We start from the raw sequence: 26,093 nt of genomic DNA on the forward strand, positions 1-26,093 counted from the left end.
CACCTAAAAGGCTACATCTTCCCTGTTATTATTGTACACTCTTCTAATATGTTACTTGTCATCTGCCAGGGAACAAGATTATTCTTTCCTGAATTTTTGTGGATTATTCTATCTTGAACGTTTCTCAACTTTGCACAAAGAAAAGTCAAAGTGAAGTAGTTTGTTTATATTGTTTTGTTTTCCCTGATACATCCTGGCTTTGATGTAGACTTCACGGCATCTTACTCAGCCACCCTTCTCGGTTTTGCTTCTTTAAAAGGAATAGCTATGTATGTATTTTCAAGTGCATATATGTTGCCTTGCTGACTAGAAATATTTTTTGAGACTGTTGACTGTAAACTCATTTCCATTTCCAGTACAACATGCTGCAATATCTTTTTTACGACTGATACCTTTTTTTTACCTCTGCTGATACCATTAGCATTTGTGCTTTTCCTACAGGCCTGCTGGGTTTTCAGGATTTACGGAGCTCACTCTTTTGTTTTTCTCTTGTGCATTAGTATTCGCTCATCAAAGATGTTGTGTCATCTCTGAAACGCCACCGGATGCATGAGCAGCAGTTCACCCACCATCCCCTCCTGGTACTCAATAATTTTGGTATTCAGGGCATGCACATCAAGGTCATGGCCACCATGTTCCAAAACATGTTCCCTTCCATCAATGTCCACAAGGTGAGTATGTTTTGGCCTGAGCATTGGATGAGCTCTGCTGCTCAAATCCCTTTAGAAAAGGGGTAGGCTGCTGTCTGGGGCCAGGAGGGTCGTATTTACCACAAGGGTACTTTAGAGCCCACTTTCTTCCCCCATCCCCAGAAGAAGATGAAAAATGTTGACCTCCAAAAGGCAATGGCGTGAATTTCGCCTTATATTTTGCCTTCTGTGGGCTGTTTTAGCCCAGAAGAATGCTTTTAGATAAGAATTCTACAAGTCAGCTTCTGGGTCACTTCTGTGAGGGGAGAAAATATTTTTCCTAGGCCTAAAAAGGCCCTGAGAGGACAATGATGTTGCAGATTTCCACCCACAGCCCCTGCTACGTCAGGAGGTAGGAGGAGGCAGGGAAAAAATCAAAAATAACTTGGGGACTTTGGGGACCACAAATGCAACCCTGAGCTTCAACCTTATCACCAGTTGGTTTTCTTCAGGTTCTAGTCAATCTTCAGAAATTTCTGGAGTTGCTATCTGTACTCTGTGCAAGTGGACATTTGATTATTAGAAGAAAGGACATATGAGACTTTGTCTCCTCTCATTCTTCCACTGTGAATATGTGCTTCCCAGTTTTTTGTTTTGTTCTTCCCATTATTACCACCTATTCAGTCAGGACTGGGTTTCTGCTGATGCCTTTGGGATTCCCTGCTCCTGCCAGTTATAGCCTGGAGTTAGCAAGGGGTTCTCCTGAGCATCCCAACTCTGGAGGTTTATATATCCAGGGGTAGCCATGTTGGTCATATAGCAAAGTACAATAACATCCCAAATCCACAAAACAGTGATACCTTTATTGGGCCAGCCAACATCCACAATACACATGTTGCAAGCTTTTGAAACTCCACTGGCTTCATCAGGCAAAAGGTGTAAAAAAAAAAACCTACAAGAGAGGGGGAAAAGGTGACAGTGGCGCTTTACAGTGCGCCCAAAAAGGGCACTTTGCTGGCGCTTATGTTTGCTGCGCCAGGGAACCGCAGGGGACAAACCGCGTGGTTCCCCGACGCAGCAAAAAGAACCCGCAAAAAGCGGGTTCTTTTTGCGGCTCGGTTATGATGCCACAAGGCACCAATGGCGCACTTGCAGCATCATTTCCGCGCCATGCCGTGCGGATGCTAAGCGTCCACGACATAAAAATGGCAGTACCCATGTGTATAGGGCGCCACCATTTTGTATGTACCTAGTATGTACTATTGGTGTGTCTGGAACGTGCCAGTGTTAGGCATAGGCCTGCATTTTGTCAAAATGTGGTTGTCCTCAGTTCAGATGCAGGTGGGCCCTTCCTCCTTCCACCCATGTGGTTGATGGGAAATTCTTAAAGTGCAGAAAATAAAATTTAAATCCCATTAGCAAGATAAAAAGCTATTGTGTTTGAGATCCTGTTCATCTTGAATTCTTTGTGAAGCAACAAGCCACTTTGTTAGTAATAGAATACTGCATTTTAGGTGTCTCAATAAAGGTATCTGGGGCCCGTTACAGATGGGCGTAAAGTATGTCATGGGGATGTACTAGTGTTAGGGAAAGTGCGTGCTTTACTGCTGGCTCTACTGTAACCCAATTGAAAATGGTGAAAAATCCTGACTTAAATTTTCAAGGACTACATGACCTTCTTTAGTCATCTCCCAGTTGTGTGTGGACTTTGTCCATCTTGTTTGCCTTCTTTTTGTGGACTGCCATCTGATGCAAATGATGATGATGTGTTTTGCTGAGTTCAACCTATGATTCTCACTTCAAAGTAAACGCACTGATGCATCAGGAAGCACTACTAATAATGATGACTGGTTTGCAAGCAGTAGGGGCTGTTTTGAACCTTTAGACAAGAGGTCATGGCTTGGGCTAACCAGTTCTCTGATATTCTTTCAAAGTAAATATGATGGTGAATCTAGAGTTCTCTCCTTTGTGAGACCTGTGTTGCTGTGTGTCCTTGAAACCAACCACTGCTTCTAGCACTCTTGGGCACATGCAGTCCCTCTTTCTCAGAAAGTCTAGAAATTTTTACAAGTGAGCAAGTATGGGAGAACTTTTCTTGGGCTTTAAACTCATTTTCAACAACCCAGTCGCGTTGCTTGCACAGGCATCCCAAAGCTGAACGTAACACTCCCTTCACTGTGGATTCCCTTGGTTTTTATTTTGAAGTGCCTAATACTGGGAGGAGGGTGAGGAATGAAGAGAAGGAGGTACAGTTCATCATAACTGGATTAAAGTTCTGCTAGGAGCATTCAGTTCTTCTCAGAATGGAGTATTGTTTCTAAAAGAAGAACCTACTAAGTTCGTAGATTCAATGAAAATGGAACTAGGATGCTTTGATTGAGAGTTCCTGCATGGCAGGGAGTTGGACTGGATGACCCTTGTCTCTTCCAACTCTATGATTCTAGGATTCCTGGGTTCCATAAGTGCTGTCATTGGTGGTTTGGGGACCATCTATTGACAGCTGGGCCATGCTAGCTACTCCCTAAAACACTTGCAAGCGGTTGGACTTGAGCCCTTTTTGAGTTTTAGTTCTCATTGTGTGTGACATTCCTTCCCTGTCCTTGTCCTGCAGGTAAATCTTAATGCTATCAAGCGTTGTGTACTGATAAACTACAACTCGGACAACCAGACTCTTGAATTCCGTCACTAGTAAGTGTATTCTACCTTACACTTTGGCTTTTTTAGTGCTAATGTGCTGAAACTGGGTCATGCGCATGTGTGGAAAAGAGGCATATTATAGCTAAAGACACTTTTGTAAGAAATGTTTAAATTGATCTCTGCAGGGCTTTTTTTGTTGGCATGCCAGCCTGCATTACATATTCTTAACAATTGTTGTTGTTGTTGTTGTTAATTGGTTACTTGCCTCTCCCTATGGATTGAGGCAGGGAACAACAGATTAAAATACAGGAACAAATAGACCCATAACACAGTTAAAAACATGAACACCAATTAAAAATACATAGTCAGTTAAAAAAGCTTAATATCAGTTTAAAAAACATACATATTAGCAAACAGTAGCAATAGCAAGTACATTTCTATAATGCTTATCAGTGCACTTAAGCACTCCCTAAGTGTTTTACAATGTGTAAGCTAATATTAGCAACAATTAATTTATAATTCAAAAATTCACAATTTAAAAATCATCTGGTTAGACATGTGCATCTTTTCATCAAAAGATTACATGCCATTTTCAAGTAGAGGTGAACTCTCTGGGAAAACCTATTTGTGTATGAGTGTGTGCTGTATTTTGTTGGCAGCTGTGGAACTAAGTGTATCAGAAGAATGCTGGACCTGATCCCCCCCCCCTCACCATTCCCTTCTCCTTTTGTGTCGTGTCTTTTAGATTGTAAGCCTGAGGGCAGGGAACCGTCTATTATCCCCTCTGTTGTAAACCTCTCGGATTCCCACTGATTGGGCGGTATATAAATAAAACCTTTTATTATTATCATCATCATCATCATCATCATACTTGGGGGCTATCCCATTTCCTCCTTACAACAATAGTGTGGGGTTACTAACTTGCTTACAGCTTTGTGGCTGGGTTGTGATTCAAGCCTTGGTCTAAATCCCACATTGTCCAGTAATGCTTCTCTGAAACCAATAGCCTGCATATGGAAGAACAGGAAAATAATTAAGGCAAATTGGATGGCCATGATGAGAGTATAGTCTGCTGATCCCTCTGATGTTATTCTGAAATTAATACTCTGATGCATCCAAGCCAATTTGAAGTAGGAACTGGCAGGAACTGGTGTTGGTCGGGCTGTCGTTGGACTTCTGATCTCCTCCCATGTGGCTTGAAAAATAGAAAAGCTTCCCTAGCCAGTTCCCTTTCTAGTCTATCACATCATATAGGTGCTTCAAGGGAAAAGATGGACATAAAGTATTTCACGTATCGTTATCTCCTCTCACCTCAGCTTGGTCATTATTACTATTAGATAATTTTCTTCACCTTGGTTGAAGATAATATTAAAAGAGAAAGCCCTTCTGCTGGTATAGGTTCTAGATCTAAAGTACATCTCATTTTGCACAATGATGATTGTTGGACTGTTAGTCCATCTACTGTTGTCTATTCTGACCATTGATCTCCAAGACCAAACCAAGAGAGATTTTTCTTAGGCTTGTCCCCAAAGAACCTGAGGTTACTATGATTCAGTTAATGACCTGATGCATGGACACAAAGCATCTGCTCTTCCACAGAGTTGAACACAATAGCAGCCCCTTTCTTGTCTACCTCCTTCCCATATATTTGTGCTTTTGTGTTTTGCAGCAGCCTGAAAGTGGTGCCGGTTGGGATGAGCAAAGGGCTAAAGAAGCTCCTGCAGGAGAGGTTTCCCAATATGAACCGCCTGGAGGACATCAGTGATCTCTTGGTCAGGTGAGAATGTGTGTGTGTTTGTGTGTTCCTCCTCTTGTGGTTATATGTACATTTTGAGTATTGACACAGGATGAGCTACATAAAGTCATGAGGCAGAGACTTCCAGGCTTCCTTGTGAATAACTTCATGGTCACATTAATCCTCTGCTATATCCTGCCTTGGTTCACTTTTTGGGTCAGCGTGGAGGTCATAATTTTCTTCTCTTCATATAAAAATCAAGCCTCAACAGGGGAGATGGGACATAGTTCTATCATGGTGGAACTTTACATCCTGTCTCCTGATGTAGGATGTTTTACATCCTGTCTCCTGATGTAGGATGTATGTCCCCTTTTCTTTCCCCCCTATTCCCTTTCCCTTGTATGTTCTCAAGCTTATAAAGATTGTGACCTTGCTGGCAAATGCTGTGTCTTCTTTACTTTACTTTTGTGTGCAACATTTATTTGCTTGGTGGGCGTAGCAGAAACATTGCTGATTATTTGTGTCATTTTACTTCATGCCCTACTCTAAAGGGACATTAACCTCTCTGAGAGTGAAGCTGAGCAAGATGGTAGTCACAACATCACAGAGCTGCCTCAAGCCTACGCTGGACGTGGGAACATGAAGGCCCAACAAAGCGCGGTCCGCCTCACTGAGGTCAGCCAGGGGGGCCTGTAATTTTGAAATAGGGGTGGTGGGTGTAGCTTAGAGCTGGCTAAATGACAGGAGTCAGCTTTTTGAAGCTGTTCTGACCTTTGTGATGGGATATTCTGATCATGTGGAGTTGTGTTGGCTCCCAGGTTGCCCCCAGCTTCTTGTCCCAGCACCTCTCTTCAGGGTGTTCTGTTCTGATGGGTTTTCTGTCTGTCTCCCTATACAGATTGGCCCGCGAATGACACTACAGCTCATCAAGGTAGAGGAAGGGTTGGGCCAGGGCAATGTGCTCTACCACAGCTTCAGTGAGTATCATAGTTCATTTGTGTACATTCCTTCCACTGATGAGCAAAACCACAGACTGCTTGTGGAGCTCTGTTTGCAAGAACACCATTGCTGTGAAGACCTTTGAAGCCAGGTTAGGGACAGTCAGGAAGAAAAAAGAGTTGCCAAGCCCAGTTAGAGTAGCCTGTTCTCTCTTAATTTCTCCCATTAACAATGAAGCAGCATCTCTACAGATCAGTTGCTCTCAATAAGGCAGGACCTGAAACTCAGTGGGGGTTTCCTCCACTGCTGGGTAGAGTTGGGTGGGGACTGCAGGAGTGTAGCAATTTTCCACCTTCTTAACCCCTCCATGGGGTGGGGTATAATAAAGTGCCTGCTTGTGTCATGTGATTTTTGCCCTGTGTGTTTTGACCTAACAGTTTGTTTTGTTTCTTGTTCCTGTGCCTCAGTTCATAAGACTGATGAAGAGATCCTGGAAGCCTTGGCCAAGAAAGAGGGAAAATTGCAGCTCAAGGCTGAGCGGAGACGGAAGCAAGAAGCAGATGTGGCACACAAGCAGAAGCTGAAGGAGGCTCACAGGTAGGGGAGAGGATAGTAAAAATCAGTAGCCCCAAAGCTCATGTCCCTGTGTGCCCTCCTCCAGTGGTATGACCCCTTGAGAGCAACATGTGGCACCGTGCATAGGAGCTGAAGAAGGGTGGGTTCTGCTCTAGCCATTTGTGATGGTTTTCTTGGTTTGGGGACTCTAGGAAGAAGAGCATAGAAGGGATAAAAAGGAAGAAGAAGGAAGTTGAGGGCAATGACAGTGATGCAGAGGATCCTGGGACACAGGAAGACCAGAATGCTGAGGAGCAGTCAGATGATGACATGGAATACTACAGACAGGAAGTAGGAGAAGAGCCCGATGAAGGTTGGTATCTACTTGGGTAGTGTTCCTAAATTGGTCTGGGCCCAGCATGGCGGGGAAGGTTGGGGTTTACATAATGTGCTGGATGCAGTTGATGAAAAGTTCTTGCATTCCTGAGTGTGAGCTGTGATTCTTGCAAAGTAAACGCTCTGATGCATCCATCCCAAGGAAGAGGGAGGGCCTGGCACTTTCCCATGTGGTCTCTGAGCTGAGTATAAATCACGTATCACAATTATGCTGTGTTGCGGTTGTCTGCTCAGCAGAGGTTTTGTATGGGACCTGGTTGCTTGGAATCAGTACTGAGAAAATTGTATGGAAGTTATGTGGGTGATACTTATTTCATTTCATTTGTATGCTTCATTTCTCCCAGAAGAGATCCAAGGGAGTTCATAGATAAAAACTGTTTTAAAACTTTCCAGTACAAATGTTAAATACAATTAAAAGCAATTAGGTAAAAACCTGGGCATCCGGGCTCAGAGTCGAGTCCAGGAGAATATCCAAGCTGTGACCCTGAGATTTCAGGGGGATAGAGAGAGAAGGATGGAGTCCACTGGCTGTGGCTCCCTGACTGGGACAATGAAGGACCAGAAGGAGTGAAAAGAGGTAAAGCCAGATCTGATAATGTAAGTTAATAGGCAAGGCAGCAATAGATCAGAGAGGACCATGAGGGAATACCAGGGAACCCTAACTACCTAGGTCGCCCTCTTGCCCCCTGTAGGAAGATGCTCTGGTTATTTGTGCAAGTGTAGTTGTATTTCTAACACTCCCACTCAGATAGAGGGATACTGTGTGAGATTTTTGACCTTGTATATTCATCTTCCTCCTCTCCCCAGGCTGACCTGATGCAAAGGAGAGTAACAGGGTCCTGCTACTTTAATGAAAGTCTAGGGAATGCATATTGGGCTGCAAGCCCCATCACCCCTTACCAGGGGTGTGAGATGACATTTGCAGGGCTTCATGTTCCTCATTTCGCTTCCTCTTACAGCAGTGTAGAAGGGGAAATTTTGGGAGGAGCAACGTTTTTTGGCCCTGCAGGGCAAGTTGCCACCTATTCTGTCTTTGGTATTAAGTGTGTTTCAGTTGTATCCTGTTCATGTAGCTGTTCTGTGCTTGTGTTTCTTTGGACCCTAACTTGCTCCTTGAAGGCCAGCAGAGAGCCCTTTGCTGCCATAGACTTTCTAAACTAAGCATTCCGGTGTCGAGGCAGACATTGTTCCTCTCCTGCCTTGCTCCTGATGAATTACTGTTTTTCTCTCTATCTAGATCTGTTCCCGCAAAGTGCTAAGAGGAAACGTGTCAGCCACTCCACCACATCCAGAAAAAGGCTCAAACGTACTCCATCTGAAGGTGGCCAGAGCCCAGCATTTACAGGAACCACATCCAAGTTGAAGCATAGGAAGAAGACTCCACAGCCTGGGCAACGGCCCAGACAGCATTTTGGGCAATGGCCCATGCAGCGTCCCAAGCAACGGCCTGGGCAGCATTCTGGGCCACAGCAGAGAGACACAAGGGGACAGCAGGAAGGATCACAGGGTGCTAAGCACAGAGGTCAACACAAAAGTAAAAGGCAGCCACGGGGTTCATCAATGCGTTTGGGAGCCCGATGGCAGGGCAAGTCTGGACTGGGAAGGAAGGTGGCACAGAAGGGAAAAGGAGCCTTCAGGAAGCTGGGACGTTCTGGGAAGAAAAGACCGACATAGTACCCTGGGCCTCTTTCTCTTGGCCCTTGTTTCATACCAACTGTTATGAAATATACAGGCGCTCCAGAATATATAGATATCTCTTTTGGTAAAAGGCTCAGACAACATGGGATAAATGGAGTAGCATGTATATAAGATGAGCTAATACATTATATGGAAATTTGTGTGGATTTATGTTTATATTATGTATAGTTGTTCTTTAATGATAAACTAGTATTTTATTCTGTACTGTTGCTTTCATTACTTTTTTTCATTTGTTGGCGGTTACCTTTGAAGTGAGTATTCCTGTTTTGTGAGTTGTACTTCAACAACATCTGGATGGCTGCTCTTGCACTGGACCCCCATGTCACGTTGCCTATTCTGACTCCTAACTAGGCTATAGTCAGAATAGGCAATAGTTAACACATAATTAGAAGTGGGGCTCCCTCTCAAGTGATAGAAGACTTCTGTATCTTACCAGTTACCTTGCCTTATTTTATGATTGATCTTTGAAAGATAAGCATGCACATGTTTTCCAAAACTGATGCTGATGCATGCACCTCTGAGGAACATGTGGTAAACACAGATAATACACATTTCCCTTGATGTCGGGTTTGTGCTTAATTTAGGGGGGAAAAATCCTTGAAGGCAGGAGGCCAGTATGTCTATAAGTTCTGAATTGTCCCTTAAGTTCATTACTTTACATACTTTACTAACCATTGGTGAGGCATAATCCAGCCAGCAATGAGAATGTTTAAGAGCCATTGATTTTAGTGGGAAACCACATACATGGCTTTTTAAAAAAAATAGAAATCATTTGTCTCTCAGTTGTGCCCAACCAGGTGCTTCACATATATAAATTGTGAACTTAATATCCATCCCACCATTGTCATATTTGTTTGACTTCAGGAACATGGAGTCTGTTGCTGTGGCTTTCCACTTAGAGCTGATCTTCATGCTGACTAGACTCAGGATGTGGTCAGGGCCAAGTTCCCCCTTTCGTTGCTACAGCCACCTCTTTAGATGCTTGTACTTCCCACTTGTCAAATTGAACTGACTGAGTTTGTTTGAGTTATGGCCAGGTGAATGATGGAGATGGAAAGACATGGAAGGAGTGGATGAAGTGTCTCTGGATTCTGTCTCATTCAGGTGGGCTGTGCTTTGGAGTACATGTTTGCATTCTAAAACTTCAAGGTTAACATTGCTGAATAATACCAAGCAGATCCATCCTGTTTCTGGCAGGCTGCTTGCAAAAGCCGGCAGGCAGGCAGTAAATTTCACATCCCTTCCCCAGCCATGAGCCCCACAAAAACGTATCTAGAGCTGTACAGCGTTTAAATGTGGAAGTTCAAAGCTGTCATGAATTTTGGAATGACATGGTCGGATGCCCCTTGAATCAGGGCTTAACAGAGCTCAGCTTCTTTCTAATCGGGAATCAGAGCTTGGGGACAGTTGCTGTATTTGGGACGATACAATACCACAGTGTCCCAAATTTCCACAGACAGCAGTGTCAGCTATAGAAGTGCAGGGGGAGGGGGATTTGGGGAGACGTAATCCAGATTTTCCAAAGTGATGCTCAGGATGGAATCATTTAATTCCACATCTATGTATCCCACCAGTATTTGCAGTTTCTCCAAGGAGGCTGTGGAGAGCGAGGGGGGCTGATGTAATTTCAGGGGATGCAATGAAAAAATTGTGTTGTTTTGAGCTTTATTCTCTCAGTCTCACACTCAGCAACCTGTTCCACAATAGGTACCTGGTGGCCTGCATCGCCCTCCCACTCCCATTGCTAATCTTAATTCTTTGTTATCTTCCATCTCGATTGAGAGATTACTGTTGGCATGCAAACAGACATTCATGTGTTAACAACTATAAGAGGTGGCCCTTCATGGCGGAAGCTAGTGCACTCCAAATTTTATTTAGCAACAGGGCGTCTAGCCTAGTTTCCCCATGCTGTGTGACATTTGCTCATCTGATCCCAGACTTGGCAACTTCTCTAGCAAAAGCAGAAAAATCTGACTGCCCCAGCAGTACAACCATTGCATTGGGGGTATGTATGCATTGTGGAACCACTTTCCTCTAAAGTGTGGAGATACTAACTAAATCTAACTTTTGATATGCTGATTAGTTCCTGCTTCCCAAAGAGGCTTTTTAACTTTTGTATTTTGTGAATTTTACTCTGTTGTAAGCCTCCTTGAGCCTTGAATTGAGAAAAGAGCTGGGGATATGTTTTTGTGTGTGTTTGTGTTTGTGTGTGTGTGTGTGTGTATTATCATCCACATTTGTTATTATTTATCAAATTGGATTAACAGGCACTCATTACAAGAGCTGAGAAATAATGATATTAGACTTAATTAATTTGCTTATACAGTGGGCCTTTGGTATTCACTAGGGTTTGGTTCCAGGTACCCCTGTTGACACCCAAATACATGGGTGCTCAAGTCACATTAGATAAAATGGCACAGTAAAATGAGTTTTTTTATTTTTAAAATGTTTTCAGGTCTGCCAAGGCAGCACAGAACAGATGCAAGCATTTGAAGCCTAAGTTTTTGAAACTGATGACTTAAATGTTAAGTCATTTCTTCTTTCCCTTAGTGAAGGTTAACAAGTAACTTTGCTAGTTAGCAGCTACAAATTAGTAAGAGGCTGTGCATTGTTATTCATTGCTGTGGGTGGTTTCAAGAGATGGAGGATGGCTGAGGAGTAGGAGGCTTGTTGGAAACTGGAGGATGCAGGGACTGAAGTTGGGGTCCCTTGACCATGCATATAAGGCATGTGCAGAAGCACTGATTCTTACAGCCTAAGCTTCTTGATTGTAACTCAGTGGGGAAGTAGATGATGCCATTATTTGGTAGTGTAGAAAAATACTCTGCATATGCTCAGAGGAACTCAAAACACTTTTGATTAAGAAGGCATCAGTTGATCTTTATAGACCCTTAATGCTGCAGTTTGGTGTCTTCTAAGTGGAATGCATTGTTCCTTAACTCACTTTTACATCCCAGAAAAACAATCCCAAGTGTGTGACAGGTGCATAAACAGCATGGACACAGGTAAGGGCAGGCACAGGTGTAAAGAAGAAAGATGCAGAGATGCAGGTGGAAAGATGTACCAAAGTTTAATTTAATGAGCTTTCACTTGCTTTAGAACAACCTTAATTCTTAACAGTTTCAGAACATCAGACACAATACCACATCCCAGACCATTGTAATTTCAGTAGACTACATGGGACATATGCCCAGGTTGCAGCAGAAGGCAATTTTGAAATTATTTCCCATTGCCCCGAAGAGTATGAGATATGAGATAGATAGGCCAGGTAAGAGTGCAAAGTATTGGGCTACGTGGGGAGGGGAATGTGGCAGACGGCCCAGCGGGGGCAGTCAAGATCCATGTAATTTGGTTTGGAAAATGTGAATGATTTTTCAAATTAAATAGTAGGAGGGAGTAGCTAGTACCTCAGAGAACAGAGATCGAAACTTTCAGAATTACCTGGAATAACTATAAAGCTGGGCCCAAAGCTACAACAAATGAAATTCAATAAGGAGAAATGTAAGGGTACCTGCACTTAGGATGGAAAAATAAATGCACAGATTATAGGAATGGGACACGTGGCTGAATGAAACTACGTGTGAAAGGGATCTAGGAGTCACAAGTAGACCACAAGTGAACATGAGTCAACAAGTGTGCATGCGCACAGCTGAAAGGCCAAGTGCTGATTTTAGGCTGCATCAATAGAAATATAGTGTCTAGATCATGAAAAGTAGTGCTACTCTATTCTGCTCTGGGCCAGAGCCCCACCTGGTAATATTGTGTCCAGTTCTGGGACACCACAAATTTAAAAAGGACATTGAGAAACTGGAAGTGGTGTCCAAAGGAGGGCAACTAAATGGTGGAAGGGTCTGGAAACCATGAAGTCCTATGAGGAATGCCTAAGGGAGCTGGGGATGTTTTATCCTGGAGAAGAGAAGGTTAAGAGGTGATATGATAGCCCTGTTTAATATTTGAAGGCATATCATGTTAGGAGAGAGCAAGGCTTGTTTTCTCTTCTGCTCCAGAGACTAGTAAACTGGAGCGCAAGCTCCAGGAAAAGTGATTCCACCTCAACATTAGGAGGAACTTCCTGACAGTTAAAAGGGCTGTTTGACAGTGGAACAAAACTCCTTCCTCGGAGTGTAGTGGGGCTCCTTCCTTAGAGTTCTTTAAGCAGAGGCTGGATGGACACCTCGGGGGATGATTTGATTGTGATTTCCTGCATGTCAGGGGGTTGGACTGTATGGCCCGCTGTGTTTCTTCCACAACTCTATGATTCTTTGATCTCTATGATTGCTAAATAACTTATTAACGATATAAATAAATACAAATGGAATGCATTAAACTTTCTATGGTTAGCCTAAATATGTGAATTGCTCCTGAAGTCTAATATTCATCATTAAGAAACTGATTTGGAAACTTGAATTCCCAGAACGTGATTAGCTCCTACCTAAATAAGCTGCAACTGTGTGATTGTTTTAAGACTGTGTGATGGATGGTATCTAAAGTGTAAACCATGCAAACATCTGGCAGTCATCCTCTGCACTGGCATGCAGCTTTAGACACTTTAAATGGCAGACTCAAAAAACCAACTCACATACATAGTTAAGAGGTCTTAGACAAACTGAACATTTCCCCACAGAAGATGGTTTGCACAGAGTTCCAACAGCCCTTGTCCTCTTGATAATAGCTTATGTTTGTTTTGTGAGCATCCAGTATGATTGTGCTTTTCAGCAGATTTTACAGTGACGGCTAAAGGCTCAAAGGGCAGGAGAAGCAAAACCATTTGAGTGGAGTAGAAAATGGAAATAACTGCTCTGCCGGGATTGCAAAAAAGACATAGAAGTGTAATGTGTGGTTTTGTAACAAAGGTGAAGTAAAGATGACATTTTGAAAGCCAGCACAAATTGTTTAAATATAGAAAGTCTGAGTAAATTATTGATTTATCAAAGCAAAATAATAAATGGACTGAACTCATTTTAGACAATCCTAAGACAGATCTTCCTAAACAAGAAAGAAATAACTAATAATTGAGAGCTAATAGCATAGCCTAGTTGGTTTGAGTGTTTTGACTATACTCTGGAGACCATGGTTTTGGTTTCCCAGTTCAAGCCATGAAACCCATTGGTTGAACTGGGCAGAGTCACAGTGTTTCTTAGCCTCAGAGGTGAAGGCAAGTGGCAAATCTCCTCTGAACAAATCCTGCCAAGAAAACCTCAGTGATTAGGTTTACTTTTAGGGTTGCCATAAGTCAGAAAGCAACTTGAAGCACAAACAACAAACAACAACAAAGAGTACTGTACCAGTTCTTATGCTGCAATTTGGAAAGAATACTGGTAATTTGAAAGTTGATTTTTTGGGGCAAAATTAATACTGTAATACCCCAAGGTCTAGTCTCCCTACACAACATTCCCCTCTTTCCAAACCAGTTTCAAGATTAAAGGAAAGTTTCCAGCGCACATGACTAGGAAGGGCAGCCTTAGTGCAGGAAGGCAGGACATGCCAGATAAGAGGACACATCTGTGACCCCATTCAGGGAAATCTGACAGGCTCAGCATGTAGGAAGGCCAAGCACAATTGGCCAGAGGAGATTGATTAAAATCAAGAATTTGATCTCACCCTCCATGATCCACAGGCAGCTTGCTGAGCCATTTTCACTTCACATTGTCCCCGAACTTGAGGTTCCACCTTCGGTGGATTCAGTGCAGTATCACCCTTTGCAGTCCCTATCAGTCGCCATGCGCTACCAACCTTTGTATACAATTTATTCTTGTATGTGTATGTGAGTGAATGGTCTGCAATGAGTGGGATTAAATGCAGCATCTGATGTTGATTGATCTATCCTTGGCCAAGTGCTCTTGAGCTTCTCCCATGCTGAGCCTCCCAGACCTGCCAAAATATTGTCACAAGATCTATGGTATGGCTAGTTTAAACTGCCTTTTAAACGTGTTTTAAATGATTGTGAATAACGAGTAGTTGTAATGTTTTTTAACAACTGTGTTATCCCACTATTTTGTAAACTGTATTTTTTTCTTTTACTTACGTACCGTATGAACTATGTGCATGTAAACTACATTTAGACCATGTGTATATGTTGTAATTTACAGGTATAATTTTAAGATTTTGCTTTTTTATGTCACCAACCACCACTCCACCATTCCATTCTCAGTCTCATGGCGTTCCATTTGTGGTGGGCACATTCAGTGCCAGAATGGTTAGAATTCAAAGACAATAGCTGTGTGTAGGTCTGGAAAGACTGTATAGGAATAAACTCTTCTAGAATAGGGGCCACATAGTCCGAAAAACTCACAAAAAACTGATGGATGCCAGCCATGAAGCCATTGACTACATATCAGATGTCCATTCATTTGCAATGGCTGCCTGCCCGATTAGGGGAATCAGAACAGGCAACAACTGTGTAGTTCTGTAACTGTGGTGCTGTATGCACGCACAAACTCTGCAACAGTATGATAGTTTTTATTAGTTAAAAAATACTTCTAAAAAGATAGTTTAAAATATCAGTGCTGCTGGTAGAGCCTTCCCATGTCAGACAGGCTTCTGCTGAGGAGTTTGGACACAATGCACTCACAACTACCTACTGGGCAGCAGCAGTAGTGGAGGGTGACACTCTGGCAGTTAATACTTGTTAGTAATGCACAGAACAAGGGCAGTAAACCCCTTTTGAAGTGTCCTTTTACCACTATGGTGTAAACAGTCTAAAATTAAACAATAGTGCCGAAGAAGAGAACTTTCAGGTCAGATGGCATTCAACAAGCTAACAGGGGTACAGTAGAGGATAAGCTGATATAAATACAATGAAGCCTTGGTATTTACTGGGGTTTGGTTCTAGGACCCCCCCCCCCCCCCATCGACTTGAAATCAGTGGATGCTCAAGTCCATTACATGCAATAGCGTAGCAAAATGGTATCCCTTATATAAAATAGCAAAATCACAAGTGTGCTTTCTGGAATTCATATCTATTTGGGATACTTTCAGACTGCAGAATAAAGGAGCCATGGATATGAAGGGCTGATTGTTAATGAGGAATATAGACATAGTGTAAGGCTACCCTAAGGTGAACCTATCATGAGTTTTTTTTAACAAGATTTGTTCAGAGAGGATTGCCATTGCCTTTCCCTGAGGCTGAGAGTGTGATTTGCCCAAGGTCACTCAGTGAGTTTCCATTGCAGATCGCGGAATCGAACTCTGGACTCCAGAGTCATAGTTCAAACATTCAAACAACTAGTGCAACCGGGCTCCTCATATAATCAAGGTTTGCTTTCGGAGGAAAAAAAATTATATATAGTATATATATAGATATATAATATATATTCATTCTACTGTGGATAAGAATCCATGGATTGAAGGACCAATTGTAATTAGGATATAGACATGGACATGCTATCTTCTTTTTTTTTTCATAGCAGGCGATCTCAGCCTGAGATTTTTCCTAACCTTGAGAAAAGATTGTCCAAGCCCTGATATCTGGAAACCGATATAGACCTGATCCAAACCTCAGCCTGCTTGAAATCCTAATTAGTTTAATTAAAGATGTACCTAAAAGTAATGTGCGGGCATAATGTAATCCCCAGCTTCAAGACCTGGGAGGGAGCAGTAGCAGCAGAGGAATGCTGAGAAGTGGATGGGATTGCTAATCTAGGCTGGAGAGTAAGTGGTTCTTGAAGACAGGTCCATGTTGCTTCCTGCAGTAAGAATAACACAAACATCCCTTCCCTGTACCGATTTATAGAAGATACAGGACTAATAACGATATCTAATTTTAATAGTGGCAACAGGATAGTGTGGTGGCACAGTGGTTTGAGCACTAGACTACAAACCTCGAAGATCAGGGTTCAATTCCCTGCTCAGCCAGGAAACCCATGGGTGACCTTGGGCAAGTCACAGACTCTCGGCTTCAGGGAAAGGCAATGTAAATCACCTCTGAACAATCTTGCTAAGAAACCCCCATGAGAGTTTGCCTTATGTTTTGCCAAAAATTGCAACAAATGTGAAAGACAAACAACGCAATCTGATAGTGTCCACACCACCATATCTGAAGGAGCAGAGTAGGCTAGGGAGTACAGTACAGATCTCATGGCAGCAAAAACTATTTTCTTCAACAGAGAGAAGCAGCCATAGCATTGAGCCACCCTTGGGACACAGGTGGAGGTGGCGGGGGGGGGGAAAGCAACTGCCTACCTGAAGCAATTGCCTCACTTTGCCTAATAGTAGGGCCAGACCAATTAAAAGTGTTACAAGTTACAAGTAAAATTAAAGGTGTTCCAGTTCACACATTTGTTCTGTCTCTAATCAAACAGTTTGGATGACTATGCAACCAGGAAAATTTGTTTGACCAGAGCATTGATGCTAGTACCACCTCGGTGATGCTAGTATCACCTATGCCTACTACTCTTGATGGTGAGAAGAGAAAGTCTTACCTTTGAAAGTCTAGGGTGACTTGAAATGAAGCATTTTATGGACATTTCCTACCTAGTAGTTAGGTTTCCTTAACAATCTGGCTTTAAGATCCTGGAAGATTTTAATCTCATTCTTTCTTTCTGCTTCCCAGGATGGTTTCGATGGGACAGGCCAGTGATGACAACCCAAACTGCACACAGCAACTGGACAAGTTCCAAGAACAAATATGGTTCCTCCTCATTCTCCAGTGCGTTTTGGCTCTTGCTGGGAATAGCTTTGCCATCTACCGCTTTGTGGTTCAAGAACACCAGTGGCACACTGGCATCGTTTATGCCTTCAACCTTGCCGTTAGTGACCTTCTTTATGCCTTATCTTTGTTGCCCATAGCATCTTATTATTATCCCCCCAAGGACTGGAGGTATGGCCTTGTTTTCTGCAAACTGGACCGCTTCTTCTTCTTCTGCAACCTTTACAGCAGCACCTTTTTTGTTGCCTGCATCAGCCTGAACCGTTACATTGCCATTGTCCACCCTTTCTTTGCCCACGGCCGCATAGAGCCCCACCATGCCAAGCTTCTCAGTGGGGCGGTGTGGTTGCTGGTGATGGCCATCTCAGCACCTGTCCTTGCCTTTTCCACCCTTCAGCACTCTGAAAACAACACCAACAGAACATATTGTTTGGGAAGCGCCTCCAAACCAGAGCTCCCCAAGTACTGGCCCTACAGCTTGTCCCTAGCAGCTTTTGGGTGTGGGCTGCCTTTTCTCCTTACCACCTTTTCTTGCATAGCCATCGTCTGCACAGTCATCCGCAGTCACAGCCTCACAGCGGAGGAAAAATTCAAAGTGAAGGCCCTGGTTTGCATGGTGGTGGTCCTCTATGCCCTTTTCTACCTGCCCTTTCATATCTTACGCAACCTGAACCTTCACAACCATATGCACTCAAAATGCAATATCCCTGTCAACTATTCCTACCAGGTGACTAAGATCTTGGTCAACTTCCACATTTGCATCCACCCATTGGTCTATGCTGCTCTGACTGAAAGCATGCAGGAGTACTGCTGCAGATGTTTTCAATGGCGGAAAGAGGTGCTTGAAGAAGAAAAGAATGTGGAACTGAGACCGTGCAATCAGACCTCTCCTCAGAGGCCCCGGGACTAGAACTGGTGACATATTTTATTGTGGACAGGATTTACAATTGCCTCGCAGTTCCTATGCTGCATTGTGGAGAAACCTCTTAGCAGCATTGAGAGGTTAGAGTATGAAGTAGGGTGCCACCATGGCCAGTATCACCTTGTGGCTTTATTGTAGTGCAAAGCCTGGTCATGCTAGTGTCACCACTACTTCCAATATTGTGTAAGAAGTGTCCAGTACCTCCTTATGCAACAATTTTGCTAGGCAGTGTGATGGGTGCCAAACCAGGTTCGTCCCCCCTCCCAACCCCAACAATAATGGAAGCTGAGACGGGCCTCTCCCATATTCATATACAAGGTATTATCCCCTCATGTGAGAAAAGAAGGGTCTCTCAGGGCCCGAACAGATAGACCAAAGTAAAGCTGCTTCAAGTCACTTTGGAAGTATGCTGTTTAAATGCTGCATGCGTCCAAAGAGGCTGGAAGCTGCGCCAAAGCTTGATGCAGCTTCTGGACTCTTAAGATGCGTGTGTCATTTAAACAGCATACCTCCAAAGTGACCCGAGACAGCTTTATTTTGGCTTTTCTGTTTGGGTCTTCTGTGTCTGAAGGGATGGTAGCAGGGCTTTGAAAATTACATTGTAGGTTACACTTCCCATAATCCTCACGTCAGTTTCTGAGAGTTGTAGCCTTAACACATTTGGAAGGCACTAGGTTGGGGAAAGCTCATTTTGGGTGACTGGGGGCTATATTTTCAAGGAGAAGAATGGGCAGGCACTTCTCCAGGAAGCTTGTCTGGGTCACTATCCTACTCTAGAGTAGCAGTTTATGGATGACCCTTCAGTCTTTTCTGTTTAATCTGAACAGAGCAAGAAGACGGGCCAAAGAGACTTTGTGCTGGCTAAATTGACAGAGGAATTGTAACTGTACCCTCCACTACACCTAGGAGCAGAAGGGTAATTTATAGAGTGCAGATACAGCACTGCTATTTGTACCAAAAAGAAGGTACATGGGTCTTACAGCTGGGGATTGTCACTGCCATCTGCCAGGCACCTATCACCAGAAGCAGTTAGTAGCTTTACATTGCCTCATAGTAGCAGCAGCCCTGTAGAGAACCAATCATTTGAAATTTGGGCTAAAAACCCAGTGCAGATTTATTACTCCCACTAACATGGACAGAAGCCATCAGTATCCATCAATTCTGTTTTAATCACTTCTATAAATCATTTGGGGGTGGGGAGCTGTATGGCGAGAGTTATACAACTAGATCTTCCTTGGTTGAGGTTGGCATGAGTTGAGCTCCATGCTCATCATAACTATTTCCATTTATCTCCAGAGCAGTTTAAATCTATCTCTTGCAAATACAGTGGGCCCTTGGTATCCACTGGGGTTTGGTTCCTGGATCCCTTGTGAATACCAAAATCTGTGGATGCTCAAATCCCATTCAATACAATGTCATAGTAAGATGGTGTCTCTTATATAAAATGGTAAAATCAAGGTTTGCTTTTTGGACTATAGATGGATAGATAGATAGATAGATAGATAGATAGATAGATAGATTATTTTCAAATTGTGGATGGTTGAACATGTGGATAAAGAATCTGTGGGTATGGAGGGCCAACTGTATTTTATTTATGCCGAATTAATTCTCTGAAAAGGTTTCAGTGATGTCTGTGGAGTGAGAGAGGGCAAGTTCAGTTTGAACTCAAGACACCCCCCACATCCCCCCACTGCAGGCTTAGAGCACCCATTTCCTTCCTAGGAACCCATTGCTGTGACTGCATTGTGGCTTTATCTGCTGCCTACCAGCTCTGGCAGATATGGTCTGTTTCAGTACATGTTATCATCTGCTCCACACAGATGTTTTAGCAATAATAAACCCACTGGAAGTGAGCCAGCTTCCCCCTTGACTCATTTGTCTAGTACCCCATGCAATCTCTCTTGTAGCGCACTTTCAAATTTGAGGTGGGGATTGACAACCGCGGCTTCTCTGTCCACAATGGAAAAATTATATGGTCACAATTCTACAACAAACAAAGACCTGGAAGATGCATTGAGGGTATGTATAGCTGTATCTGTGTACTGGGGAAATGTATTTAGCTGCATAATTAACATATTGAGGTTGGCATCTTGATCGTGTCATATACAGGCGTAAGTTTAACTTGACACCTGTATACTTCTATCTAGGTCACTGTGGGAATTGTTATTCCCTGCCACTCTCTGCACCGACCAAAGCTCCCCTACTCTGGAGCCTCTTTAAACCCACCCACAGCCTGGAGAAAAAGAGGGAGGATCCCAGTAGCATCTGGCTATGTCGACACAGCCAGACGCAAAATGATTAAAATCAGTCACTGAAATCTGTAGAGAACCTTGGTGGGTTAGTTTTTTGTGGGTTTTTCGGGCTATGTAGCCATGTTCTAGAAGCGTTTATTCCCGACGTTTCACCAGCATCTGTGGCTGGCATCTTCAGAACATTCATTCTCTGAAGATGCCAGCCACAGATGCTGGCGAAAAGTCAGGAATAAACTCTTCTAGGACATGGCCACATAGCCTGAAAAACCCACAGAAACTATGGATGCTGGCCATGAAAGACTTCAACTTCACAACCCTGGTGGACCTCAGTGGCTGAAGCAATCACTTCATACCCGGGTACGGGAACACAGTCGGACACTTCTGCAGTTCCACAGCCACATTCCTCCAGGCGTAAAATGGCCATGGATGGGGGTTAGGGGTTAGGGCATTATGGGGGATCTGGGGGTTGTGGTGGTAAATGGCTCGACCTAGTGTACTTCTGCATGCAGAACTTCTACGCCAAGCTGAGCTGTGTAAGATTGCAACCTGGGCTTGTGTAACCCTCATTCTTTCTCTTAGAAATAACCAGAATCAATGTTCTTGCACACACCATGTCGCATAATCCTGCCTCGAGAGATGTGCAAGTATTACATACCCAGTGGCTTCCCTAGGATGGGTGTCACCCAGTGTGGTAAATTGTGGTGTCACCCCCCATTGATCTCCTCCCATACCACACCCATAGAGAAACCATAGTAATGTTTTTTGTACTACTTTACTCATAATTCGTCATTCCCACATATCACTGAATTTAAGGGTAGTAGTTGTGACATAAACAACCAGCAAAATTAAAATTAGATCTTTAAATCACAATATCATGTGCACAGAATAAATGTGTTTACATGTATAGTATATATAGTTTCATGTGGTTCAAGTGAAAATTTGGTAAAATGTGATGTTTTTAAAGATTTTAATAAGACTTTACAATTGTTTTTAAAAAAGAATTAAAAATATAGTTAGAAACCCAGGGCCTCTCTTTTGTCCTCCCACTGAGTCTTACCCCACTGACACCATCTCTTCAGCATTTTAAAGAGATACAGCCAATGCCACAGCCTGTTTCTGCCAAAATGCAGATGTTTGAGGAGCAGTGGTGTTACTGGTGTGATCCGCACTCCCCTAATGACGCTACTGCACATACCTATGCCTCTGTAGCTACTTCTCCCATTGCATCCTCCTGAACATAGCCATTTCCATGTTGCCGGAGAGTGGGGGCATCCGTGGGGATGGGTATTGGGGATGCATTCAGTTATTTTCCTGCAGCTGTAACAGGGAAATCTCTACAGGTGACATCATTGCAATATGTTAACCTCAAGGAAACAGCTATAGGGTTCATCTGCACTGTAGAAATAATGCGGTTTGACACTGCTTTAAGTGCTATAGCTCCAGCCTATGGAATCTTGGGATTTGTAGTTTTACATGGTCTTTATCTTTCTTTGCCAAAGAATACTGGGTGGTTCACAGTACTACGGATTGCAAGATTCTGTAGGATGGAGACATAGCAGTTGAAGTTGTGTCCAACTGCATTACTTCTATAGTTTAGATGCATCCCTGGGTGTATCCTTACGGATCCCCCTGCTCTCTGATAGCATGGAAATGGCAGCTGGAGCAGCGGGAGCTTACAGGGTGGGTCAGAGGAAAGATTTTGGTGCTGCATGGTCAGAACAGAATTCTGACCTTTGTAATAATAACAAAAATGTCAGTATTGATGGCATAATTTCAACCAGTTTGTACCATTGTAATTCACCAACAGGATGTCAACTCATATTTGCTTTTTAAAAACTTCACATCTTTGTATAGGCTATGAAACCTAGCATTCTCTCCAAGTAGCTAACCTGTAAAAATGTAATTTTTTTTTACATTTAAAATTCTGTCTCTTTGCCTTTGCATACTGTTTCTTTTACAGTTTCCTTTTCCCTGTCTTACTTCCTTTTCTTCTATGGTTCACCAATAAACTTCTTTTTATACCTTTGACATTTGGCGGCAGCATCATTTTATGAGGGAATATCATACTGAAACCTCATGCAAATGCAGGATGGCCTGGTTGCTAAACTCCCTCTTATATCAGGTGTGGGTAATATTCCCAGGTATCCTCTTTTATATGGGGCAGCCTGTATTTGGGGTCCTAAGATGGGGTCTTTAAACCCCATATCTCAGAGTGTACAACAACTGCATGTCCACCAGGCCAACATCCAAGCATTTGGAAGATATGCAGCAATCAGGCTTTCTATACCAAATGCCCATAGTTCATCTGCTGGCATTGCAGTTGGCATGGTGTTGCACCTCCTCCTCTGTTTGGGTTGATACCAGGCTGATGCTGAGCAGCAGAGTAAAGTTCTCATCACACCATGCAGGGGTGTCACTTTGGGAGTGCAAGTAGTGTGGACCACATCAGGTGACACTTTAGAGGGAGGTGAACATTTGGTAGGGCAATTGTACCTGTCCATTCCTAGATGCCCCTGGTTGTGCCCCTCTACCAGCCAGGGCACTTCTGCCATCTATCCACTGCAGCCACTGGTGGGGATGGGGTGGTGCCACTATCCAGTAGCCTCTTCAGGATCTGGTTGCTGACTGAGCAGGAAAGAGTCACCTCTCTTTCTTGCTGAGCAAATAGCCCCATCAGATTTGGAAGGGACTGTTGGGTGGCGGCAGGACCCCACCATGGCAGACATGGCCTGACTGACAGAGGGAGGCAGCTAAAAGGTGTGCCAGGCAACCTGGCATGAAAGCATGTGTTGTTACACACACTGGGGTGACACTAAGCCTAGTGATGCTACTGTCTCCATGACTGGTGCCATCCAAAGTGCTGAACCCATTTGGAAAACAGGGTCGGTTTCCATCTGACCCTAAGCACATTTTGGTGTGCACTTTCACCAAGTCTTCTTTTTTTTTTATTTTTATTTTATTTTATTGGAGAACTGCATTGCAAAATATAGAGCCTTGCAGATATGGAAACTAACAGTGTTTTGGTTCCTGTGGCAGTTTTGGATATTTGAATGAAGGAAGTGTGCATTAAATTGAGAGACAAAAATTTCCACCATACCCCCCAAAACTGACATATCATTAAGGATACTGAGAAAAATTAAAAACATTAGATTGTGTTTTGAAAAAACATGCTTTGCAATGAGATTAGAATCATGCCTATCTCTAGATGGTTCATTGTCAAGATTCCAGTAACAGATGACAGGGAAAGAGATATACACAGCAAACTGAAGATAAGTCCAAACTCCACACCCATCAGATAGCTACAGCCCCAACAAAAACAGCCTACAGTTAGTGAACTTTAGTAGGGCACTCTCAGCATATTTAAAAGCCAGCTTTCAATATTCTGCCATACTCCAACATGACCAAGAAACCAAACCATCACCAAGAAGAACATTGCTGGATAAAGAAAAGTTTATCTTGTACAGCAGCCTGTTTAACACAGTTGACAACAAACCCCTCTGGGAAACGCAAAGGCAAAACAGGACCTCATAGACCTCCTTTGCCTCATCTTACAGCAACTGAGAATCAACTATATTGCTACCACTACCACTATAATGACAACTCATTTTAGTAGATCCACCTTTCCCCCCTCCCCCTTCTCATTAAAGCAAACTATAATGTATGGCTTTGGTTGCTAATCATTTTAAGTATTGCATTTTTGCATTTCTCTTATGCTTCATGTCTAGTGTGGAAACACAACTGAAACTGGTTAAGATAGTTAAAGAGATATTCTGGCAGCCATGCAAAGTGAGATGAAGTCCAAATTTTACATCTGTTTGGGGAGGTGTCTCTACACCTTTGTAGTAAGTATAATGATCCTGGATGATCCTAATTCTGTTCTTTCCGCTTTCGTAGCATCCCATGGGGATGGCAGGCCTTGGGAACATAACTGAAAGCTGCGGAGCCAACTTGGACAGCTTCCAAGAACAAATATGGCCCATCCTGTTAGTGCAGTTCATTCTGGCTGTGGTGGGGAACGGCCTTGCTATCTACCGCTTCCTGACTTATGAACGAAAGTGGAACACTTGCATCATCTACTGCTTCAATCTGGCTGTCAGTGACCTGCTCTATGCCATCTCCTTGTTCCCCATGATACTTTATTACTTCCCACCCAAGGATTGGACATACGGTCCTGTTCTCTGCGCACTGACCCGTTTCTTTTTCTTCTGTAACCTTTATGGCAGCACTTTTTTCATTGCTTGCATCAGCCTGAACCGTTACATTGCCATCGTCCACCCCATCTTTGCCCAGGTCCACATCAGGCTCCATCATGCCAAGTTCCTCAGTGGGACGGTGTGGTTGTTGGTGGTTATGATCTCCATTCCAGTTCTCCGTTTTTCCACCCTGAATCATGTCTCTCAAAATAACACCAACAGAACCCAATGCTTGGGCACTGCTTCCAGGGAGCAGCTACCAAAGTATTGGCCTTATAGCTTGTTCCTCATGGTCTTTGGGTTTGGGCTGCCATTTATACTGACCTGTGTCTCCTGTGGAGTAATTATTTACACAATTCACCACAATCACAACATCCCTGTGGTGAAAAAGCGCAAAGTGAAGATACTGGTTTCTTTGGTGGTGGTCCTCTATCTCATTTTCTACCTGCCCTTCCATGCTGTACAAAATCTGTATCTCAGCCACCGTATGCATAACAGAGAAGACTGTGACTGGCCTATACACACAGCCTTCCAGCTAGCTAAGATCTTGGTCCACTTTCACATCTGCATCCATCCACTGGTCTATGCTGCTCAGATGAACAGCATTCAGAAATATCACTGCAGTTTTTTCTGCTGGCACAGAGAGAGAGAGAAGGAAGAGAAAAAGGTGGAACTTAGGTTGTGGAACCAGCTCCTTCCTCAGGACCACAAAGACTTGTGATGGTGGCATTCTTTTCTGTTGGCAGGTCATAGCATTCACAGAAATTAGCTCTAGGATGCTGTGGTAATGAGGAGAGGTTGTGGGATGAAGCAATGATGTGAGAAATGGCAATTGCTGCAGTTAGGTCAAGATTCTACAATGACATTATTGTGTAGTGTGTGCAGAGTTACTCCTTAAGAATGGCATCCTGTTAGCAACATATACAAGTGTAAGGCCACTTTACCTTTGTGTATGTCTCTTTAGTTGCTGCTGTTGTGCAAGTTGGTGCGTTCTTCTGCCCTGCACAATGACCAAAGTGCTCCAGGGCTAAATGGTTTTGCTGTGAAATCCATCATGAACAGCCATTTTGTGACTAGAGCTCAGGGGACCAGAAAACCATCTGGTTATGTCTCTGTAGCCAGACACAAAATGATTACATCATCTACTGCACTGGTCCCCCAAACAGTGCTCTTTAAGAGTTTTTGGACTTCAGCTCCCAGAATCCCAGACTCGGCCAATATGGCTGAGGCTTCTGGGAGCTGAAGTCCAAAACCTCTTCAAGGACACAGCTTGGGGACCACTGATCGCTGGGAAAGATGTCACCAGCTTTACGTCTGGCTCATAGCCAGATGCTTCTTTGATCACCCTGTCCCTGAGCTTCACTAGTCGTGGAATGACCATTTGGGAGGGCTATCAAAGGAAAACTATGAGTCCTGGGAGTGATGACAGGGGAGCCATAGTGGAGCTTCCCTTGCAGAACTCATGCTATGCTGAGGAAGGTAGGATCTAA

The 26,093-nt window shown here is 43.4% G+C and overlaps 2 protein-coding genes across 4 annotated transcripts in view; both read left to right on the forward strand.

Moving 5' to 3' along the window:
* The window catches only part of PPAN (peter pan homolog), a 40,697-nt gene extending 22,233 nt beyond the window's left edge, over positions 1 to 18,464 (forward strand). For 2 of the 3 annotated variants that reach the window (XM_042453618.1, XM_042453617.1), the window contains 8 exons: positions 501 to 671; positions 3,241 to 3,317; positions 4,936 to 5,043; positions 5,553 to 5,676; positions 5,900 to 5,978; positions 6,408 to 6,537; positions 6,708 to 6,868; positions 8,129 to 8,793. In XM_042453618.1, the coding sequence (XP_042309552.1) occupies positions 501 to 671; positions 3,241 to 3,317; positions 4,936 to 5,043; positions 5,553 to 5,676; positions 5,900 to 5,978; positions 6,408 to 6,537; positions 6,708 to 6,868; positions 8,129 to 8,565 (1,287 nt within the window). In that variant the 3' untranslated portion in view covers positions 8,566 to 8,793. Of the gene's footprint in view, positions 1 to 500; positions 672 to 3,240; positions 3,318 to 4,935; positions 5,044 to 5,552; positions 5,677 to 5,899; positions 5,979 to 6,407; positions 6,538 to 6,707; positions 6,869 to 8,128; positions 8,794 to 11,837; positions 11,871 to 12,651; positions 12,668 to 17,159 lie in introns of those variants that run through there. The other variant, XM_042453619.1, reaches the window with a different exon arrangement.
* Positions 18,465 to 19,651: 1,187 nt separating this feature from the next.
* P2RY11 (purinergic receptor P2Y11) lies at positions 19,652 to 25,594 on the forward strand. The gene is made up of 2 exons (XM_042453203.1): positions 19,652 to 20,177; positions 24,305 to 25,594. The coding sequence occupies exons 1-2, from the start codon at positions 19,956 to 19,958 to the stop codon at positions 25,322 to 25,324; spliced, it is 1,242 nt and encodes a 413-aa protein (XP_042309137.1). The 5' UTR covers positions 19,652 to 19,955; the 3' UTR covers positions 25,325 to 25,594.
* Positions 25,595 to 26,093: the final 499 nt, after the last annotated feature.

The sequence above is a fragment of the Sceloporus undulatus genome, chromosome 2 (genome assembly GCF_019175285.1).
Source record: "Sceloporus undulatus isolate JIND9_A2432 ecotype Alabama chromosome 2, SceUnd_v1.1, whole genome shotgun sequence".
Taxonomy (NCBI): Eukaryota; Metazoa; Chordata; class Lepidosauria; order Squamata; family Phrynosomatidae; genus Sceloporus; species Sceloporus undulatus.

Bases quoted from the DNA above. Each gene is read 5' to 3' on its own strand.
- P2RY11 (XM_042453203.1), top strand. From the start codon at position 19,956: ATGTTATCATCTGCTCCACACAGATGTTTTAGCAATAATAAACCCACT. The intron at 20,178-24,304 runs GTATGTATAGCT...CCGCTTTCGTAG, and splicing joins ACCTGGAAGATGCATTGAGG to CATCCCATGGGGATGGCAGG.